The sequence below is a fragment of the Phaseolus vulgaris genome, chromosome 9 (assembly GCF_051622355.1).
Source record: "Phaseolus vulgaris cultivar YP4 chromosome 9, ASM5162235v1, whole genome shotgun sequence".
Taxonomy (NCBI): Eukaryota; Viridiplantae; Streptophyta; class Magnoliopsida; order Fabales; family Fabaceae; genus Phaseolus; species Phaseolus vulgaris.
The window spans coordinates 3,003,845-3,011,408 of record NC_143506.1 but is presented as its reverse complement, the minus strand read 5'-3'; the positions used below and the strand labels follow the sequence as shown (position 1 = coordinate 3,011,408).

Here is a 7,564-nt window from a genome sequence, read left to right as displayed (position 1 = left end):
ATTAATGAAGCATCAGTTTTTGGGTTTTTTTGGCTTCCTCCTTGAATATGTGGTCCAAGGTGTTTTCAAAACAGCACTCTTGAAACGTTTCCTCGGTTCACCGTTCATTTTAGGAAACATGTTGACTTCTTCATTTGGTTGGACTTCATCTACATGTAATTGTTTATCTTCATGTACATCTTCATGACTGTTGACTTCTTCATTTGGTTGGACTTCATCTACATGTAATTGTTTATCTTCATCTACATCTTCATGACTGCTTTCTGCCTTTTTGAAGTATGTGCAATCCATTGCAAGACGTTCAAGTTCATGGTCACCAACTCTAACATCCATCTAATGCATGATACGGGGATATTTATTCCCACTAGTAGGTACTTGACGCTTATAAGAGAACAAATGTTCCATCGCCCATATCTGAACAATGAATACAAAAAAGGCATTTATTAAAAGGTCAAACAGATGCACAATTATTACAAACATTTACCAATAACAAAAATGTTTCATTTTACCTGCAAGAGGTAAACGCAACCATCCACATGGATATACGACATATTTCCCCGCGTAATCCATTTTGAAGCTGAACACAAACTATCAACCAAAATCTCATACACTAAACCCCCCCAATTATACATATCAAGTTTGTCTAAATCATCAACAAGGTTAAACAACCCATCATGAACTAAACCCAATCTAGTAGGGAGAATAAACTCCGACAAACCTAACAAGACATACAACTTACAAAAGTCCTCTGAGGAAATATCATTCCCAAGTTTCAAAATAACAGAATATATCATTTCCACAGTTACATGACCTTCTTAAAAAAAACTCCTTATGTGAGATATAATACTACTTTTCCTTAAATCAATTTTTCTACCACCTACTCTAAGACCTACACCTAAACACACATCTACCAAACTAAACAACACAAATTGATACTGAATTGAAAAACTTTGCTTCCTCTCCACCCAAGAACTACATAACTTACTTAAAAGTCCACGACTCAATTTGATGTCCTCACGAACAAACAAAAGCCATCCAAATGGGGTGGACTGTATAATACTCTTTTGTTGCAAAGTTATAACCATTTTCACAATAGCCAAACGCTTTGACCTGCAATTATGCCTAAACACCTGTATATCAAAATCAAATACAAATACACTATAATAATTAAAATTAAAGATAAATAAATGTAATTGTCATGTCTACTTAAAAACAAAAAACATCATTTCAAAGAAACCTTAGCTTGACCCTCAGGATGACGATCAATCGTAAGAACCTCCTCATCTGAACATCCGCTAATTGACATTATATCCTCAAACAATTTTGTGAATGTTTCCTGTTGAGAACGAAACCAACATACACATGAATTGTTGTGCAGTTCTATTAATACCTCAATTCTTAAATATATGTGCAGTTCTATTAATAAATAAGTTTTTTATTCTACATGCAGATTTGGGTCTATGCAAACAGTTTTGAATATTTTTTGGTGGCAGTGGTGGTCCTTCAAAGAAAGGCCCATGAGGATTGGGCAGTGAAGCATAATTACAGTTTCTAATAATACAAGGCTTTTGAAATCATAGGGATTAAATTGCTTAACCTAAATAATCTCAAGGACTACCAACAACTTACTCGTACTTATTTCAGTTGTGGTCTTATACTATATTTTTATCTTGCTGGGTAAATATGACGCTGTTCATATTCTCTCACTTTTGATATTTTTGTCAATAATGTAAAATAGACACAGTTGAAGTCCCAGTGTTAAAAAAATTAAAACAATAATATAAAGCTATATATATATGATACCCCAAACCTATTTAATCTTCGTTGATTTAAAATTAACAAAAAATAATTTGTGTGAATGTTTCCTGTTCAGAACCAAACCCACATACACTTCTAATAAAGTTTTCTCCATACAAAGGGGAATCATATCTCTATTTGAATCTTACTAGTAAGAAATTATTTGTAAAAGATTGTCTGGAGGACATTACAGAATGCATGTAATCAATTTTAAATATTGGAAGAAGAGTTAAGGATCAGAATTACTATAAACTACAATTTAATTCCAAGCAATTACTAAGCAGTATGATCACAAAAGTGGCATAAATTGGCACTTGTCTTCAGCTCATCAAACAGGGCAACATACACTTACAAATGGGAGCAATCAGATTTTCAATTAACCAAGCCTTTTCCATCACCAGGTGGCGGCACATCATTAACAACTACAAAGGGATTTAGAGAGAACATAAAACAATATTGTCCCACAATTTCATCAATAACTAACATAAAAGAATACTGCCCTATAGTTGTTTGTTACATTAGTGTCTCACACACCCATCCATTGCAAATTTAGGAACCAAATAGCAATTTCAACATAGTTGCAAATTTTAAAACTAAATAACTATTTCAACACATTTACAATTTAAGAACCAAAGAACAGAATAATTTAAAACTAATTTAAAAAGGTACATGGTGGAATCTTCACTCTAACAGGAAGGCTTGTAACATCAATGACGTAAGGCTTTTCAAGACACCAATAACTAAATTGGGGCAACAAAGGTTTAATGATATTTTCAAATATTTTTCACAACGCATGTAGAATGCAAATGAGGCAAATGTAGACCAAATTTACTCAGCTAACTAAACTCCCAAGAAATTAGATGAAAATAAAATAACATTTTAACCAAAATTGATTCTACTAACCTCTTCTTCAATTTTGGTCTGATCCAATATAATACAATAACTATCTGTTACAAAACGACATATTGGTACCGAAGAGACAAGGATGAGAATTAATTACTATTAATAGAATTAAAGTGTAGAAATAAACCAAGAGACAAACTAACTAGTGTAGATTACCAGGAACATGCTTTGACGAATTCCAGTCTCTATAGGTGCATCACATGCTGCATATACTGTACATGGAAGAAGCTATATGTTAAGTTAAGTTAAGAAAAAGAAGCAAAAATCCAGAAGCATATATTTTAAATATTAAGTTAGGATAGGATTAGGTTTTAGAAGCAAGCCTGGTTAGCCAACAAGAAGTCATTGGCTTGAGATGCAGCTGCAGCTTCAGACACCAACGCCTTTATGACCAAAGTCTTAACCTCCCGAGGTTTGTAAGGAAAACCCTCTCTCGCATACGAGTTAACCAACACTGTAGTTCCCTCATTCACCAATTGCTAGGAAACCCTAAAAAGTTAAATCCAAACCAATACAAAGGTCATTCAACATATAGAAAATCAAAACACCAATAAACCCTAGTGTCCAACACTCCAAAAGCCCAACATCCAACAAATAAACGAAATCGAAAAACGCTAAGTCCTAAAAAATCAAAACGAAACCAATGAAAACTTGACGAAAAATTATATGAAAATAGATGCCAAATCAAAGAGCTCACCGGAATCAGAATCGCAGACGTTACCGGAATCAGAATCGCACACGTTACCAGAATCGGAATCGCAATTTCAAAAATATCCAAACAAAAATGAAATCCAATGTAATGCGGTACCGATATCGCACTACAAATCGTGCTGATCGTAGACTTCACCGGAATCGGAATGAGAATCGCTACCACTCCAAATCGCACTGAGAAAATGGGGCTGATTTTGCCTTTCTAAAACCTAATCTTTTACTACAGAACCCTAAATTTTAAAATTTTGCCACCTCAACAATACTGGCCCCACATAATACTTTATTATATTTTCATCCACATCAGCAGGCGTAATCTGGCGCAACACTTAATTGGGGTGTCAAATTATCGGTTCCCAATAAATGTAACTTTTTAAAAAGGCTGACCAGTTTCAGAACTTTTAGAAAAACTGAAAAAGTTTCAGAGCTTTTTAGAAAAGTTATGAACATATTACAGTGAAGCTGAACCTGAATATATTTTTATTTTATTTTATTATATGTTTTTTTAAAACTGTATTTTAAAATAAAAATTATTTGTTATTTTTTTATTTTTTTTAAATAATTATTTAAGTTTCTGTTTTTTATTTTATTATACCTTTTTTTAAAAAATATTTTAAAATAAAAACTGTTTATGTTATTTTTAATTTTTTATAAGTAATAATTTAAATTTCTGTTTTATTTTATTTTATTATATTTAAAAAAAATTGTATTTTAAAATAAAACTCTTTATGTTATTTTTACTTCTTTCTATAAATAATTATTTATATTACTTTTTTGATTTGTTGGTCGAGAGAGACGATGAGTCAAATAAAGCGAAAGAAAGAAACAAATATTATGTGGACACATTGTGAAAGTATTCACCCTCATAGACTTCTAGTCAAGTGTAAATATTGTTCACATACTTGTTGGGGTGGTATTGCAAGGATGAAACATCATCTTGCTGGTACAAAGGAAAATGTCATTGCGTGTACATCAGTTCCAGAGGATGTCAAAGACATGTTTATGAAGATATTAGAAGATAAAGAAATTGTCAAAGAAGCAAACCTTCAAGATTGTTTTGAAGAATTGAATATCCAAGATAAGAAGGGAACATTGGAGTCATCTTCCAGAAAAGGAAAACAAAAAACCATGAATGAAATGTTTAAAGATAGAGTTGGTGATCACAAACATTTGCAAATGCATATACGGTAATGCTTTACCATTTAATTTGGTAAGAAGTTCCTTATTTGTTCAAATGTTAAAATCTGTTGCTGAATATGGAAAGGGTCTAAAGCCTCCCACTTATCATGAAGTTAGGGTGTCTTATTTGAAAAAGTCAGTTGACGAAATTCAAGCTAGTTTGGAGAAATATAAGGTTGAATGGAAGAAATGTGGGTGTACCTTGATTTGTGATGGTTGGACAGATGGAAAAGGAAGGTCTCTTGCCAATTTTTTGGTGAATAGTCCTAGTGGAACAGTTTTCTTAAAATCTATTGATACTGGTAATGTGATCAAGGATGCCAAACAAATGTTTGAGCTATTAGATTCTGTGGTAGAAGAAATTGGAGAGGATAATGTTGTGCAAGTTGTGACTGATGGTGCTTCTAATTTTGTGGCAGCAGGACAAATGTTAGAGGAGAAGAGAACAAAATTATTTTGGTATCCTTGTGCAGCTCATTGCCTTGATTTAATTGTTGAAGACATTGGTCAGCTCCCAGTATTTTTTAATACCATTGCAAATGCATAAAAGATCACAACTTTCATTTATAGGCACACATGGGTCTTAAACTTATATAGAAAGTATTCCAACGGAAGAGAATTAGCTCGACCAGCAGTCACAAGATTTGCAACTGCTTTTCTTACCCTACAATCCATAGCAAGGCAGAAACATGCTATTCGAGGTATGTTTGTTTCACAAGAATGGACAACATGTAATCATGCTAGTAAAAATGAAGGTAAACAAGTGGTGAACATTTGTTTAAGTGATGATAGATTCTGGAAATCCATCCAATATTGTTTGAAATGTGTAATTCCACTTGTGAAAGTATTAAGGCTTGTAGATGGAGATACAAAACCTGCTATGCCATATATATATGAAGCTATGGATAGAGCTAAAGAACAAATAGCCTCAAATTTAAAAAATGAAGACTCTCGATATAAAAAGGTGTGGAAAATAATTGATACTCGTTGGAATTTACAATTACATAGGCCTCTTCATGCCGCTGCTTACTACCTTAATCCTAAGTAAGTGACTATTATTATTAATTTATTATTACCTTAATCATTATTACAAATTAATAATGATTTTTATTTCAATAATTTCTGTTTCTTTTTATCAGATTTCATTATGATAATAATTTCAATGCGGATAGTGAAGTTTTATATGGTTTATACGAGACCATTGAAAAAATGATCCCAGATAGAAGGATTAAATTTCAACTTGATCAACAACTTGACAAATTCAAAAGAGCACAAGGATTGTTTGGAAGAAGCATGGCAATAGATACCAGGGATAAGAAGCATCCGGGTAAAGCATTTAATTAATCCTCCTAAATAGTTTCATAAAAGACATAACAATTTGGATCACGATTTATTAATGTTAGTTTTTTGTTCGAAATTACAGCTCTTTGGTGGGAAAGTTATGGTGGAGAGGGTAAAGAGCTACAAAATCTAGCAATAAGAGTTTTAAGTTTAACTTGTAGTGCTACTGGTTGCGAAAGAAATTGGAGCATATTTGATCAAGTGCATTCTAAAAGAAGGAATCGCTTAGAACAACAAAGATATGGTTGAAGATGTGGAGGAAGAGGATGAAAATGAGCTTCAAGAGAATGTTATATTAGAAGAAGATAATCTAAGTGACATTGATCTCGGAGATGATGATTAGGATGTAGGATTTAAATATAGAATAGAAAGTATTTTACATTATATTATGTTTTATGATTATGTGGATTGAATATTTTGACTTCATATTTTGAAAATTTATTCATGTTACTTATTTTTATTTAAAAATACATCATATTTTTCTGTTATGTATCTTACGATTCATAAAAAGATTTGATTCACGATTCAAAAAAATCGAAAAATGATTCACGATTCGAATCTCGATTCTATAACCATGCTTTTAATTCAAGAACTTTACATTCTTCTTGTTACCTTTCTGTTTTAGGTTTATTTTTGGATATTTCTTGCTGTTTTCTTGTTCTTATTACATTGTGTTTGTGTCATTTTCATTTTTGAATCCTTATAAGTTTTGTTAAAGTCATGTTTCTCCGACAATGTCATCAATTCTTTGTGGTCCTTTTGTTGTAATTTTTGTTTCTTGATTTTGTGATAAGTACAGTTTTATGTGTTTGTTTCTTGATCCTTTGGTGCTTTTTCTTTTTAGTATTGAGTTCATACTTGTGTAATAGACCTATACAAGTTCTTAAAACATCATTTCTATTATGTCTTTGCTAGTTCTTAATTCCATTTTTCATTCCTGTTAGGTTTCCTCTGTTTTCTTGAAAACGTGTTGACTGTTTCGATTTATTTCAATTGATTTGCTTACTGGAAATTTCTGAAACTCTGGATTTGAGTTCTTCAAAGTGTTATAAAAGCATAGAAAAAAGAAGTACTTCAAAATTCAAAGTACAAAAAAAATGATAAATGAAACACGAACAGTGTGTAATTCTGCCGAAAAAAATACGGTAATCTGGCAGTGATTTTACAAAATTTATCACAATTAATTGGCTTACTGTTTTTGAGTAATTTCATTTCCATTATTGAGATAAGATCTTGACCTTTCTGTGGTTACAATTTCATAATCCAGTTCGCTTTATATCATTCCAGATAAATCTGTAAACATCATGCACAGTTTGCAAAAAAATATTTTTCCAGTAGTTCTGTTTTTGTTTTCTTCATCTAGTCTAGTGCTTTTCTCTAGGTCTCTTTTGTGTGCCTTCCTTTTCATTGAGTACCTTATTTTCTTGATTGTCTTTTCTTCTCTATTCTTTGTGTTTGTCATAATTGTTGTATTCCTTTTGTGTAGCCTTTTCTTATTTACACCTTTTCTTGTTTGTCTTTGATTGTTCTATGGTTTTGTGATGTATTGGCTTTAAGAAAGAGTGCTTTTGCTTTGACATATTTCATTTGAGAGTTACAAGACCTCAATAGCAGATTGGTTGAGGGAAGTATTCTT

At 31.9% G+C, this 7,564-nt stretch overlaps 1 protein-coding gene across 1 annotated transcript; it reads left to right on the top strand.

Moving 5' to 3' along the window:
• The first annotated feature begins 4,233 nt into the window (after positions 1-4,233).
• Positions 4,234-6,177, top strand: LOC150025111 (uncharacterized). Its single transcript, XM_090295097.1, has 3 exons — positions 4,234-5,631; positions 5,727-5,914; positions 6,011-6,177. The coding sequence occupies exons 1-3, from the start codon at positions 5,291-5,293 to the stop codon at positions 6,175-6,177; spliced, it is 696 nt and encodes a 231-aa protein (XP_090151223.1). The 5' UTR covers positions 4,234-5,290.
• Positions 6,178-7,564: the final 1,387 nt, after the last annotated feature.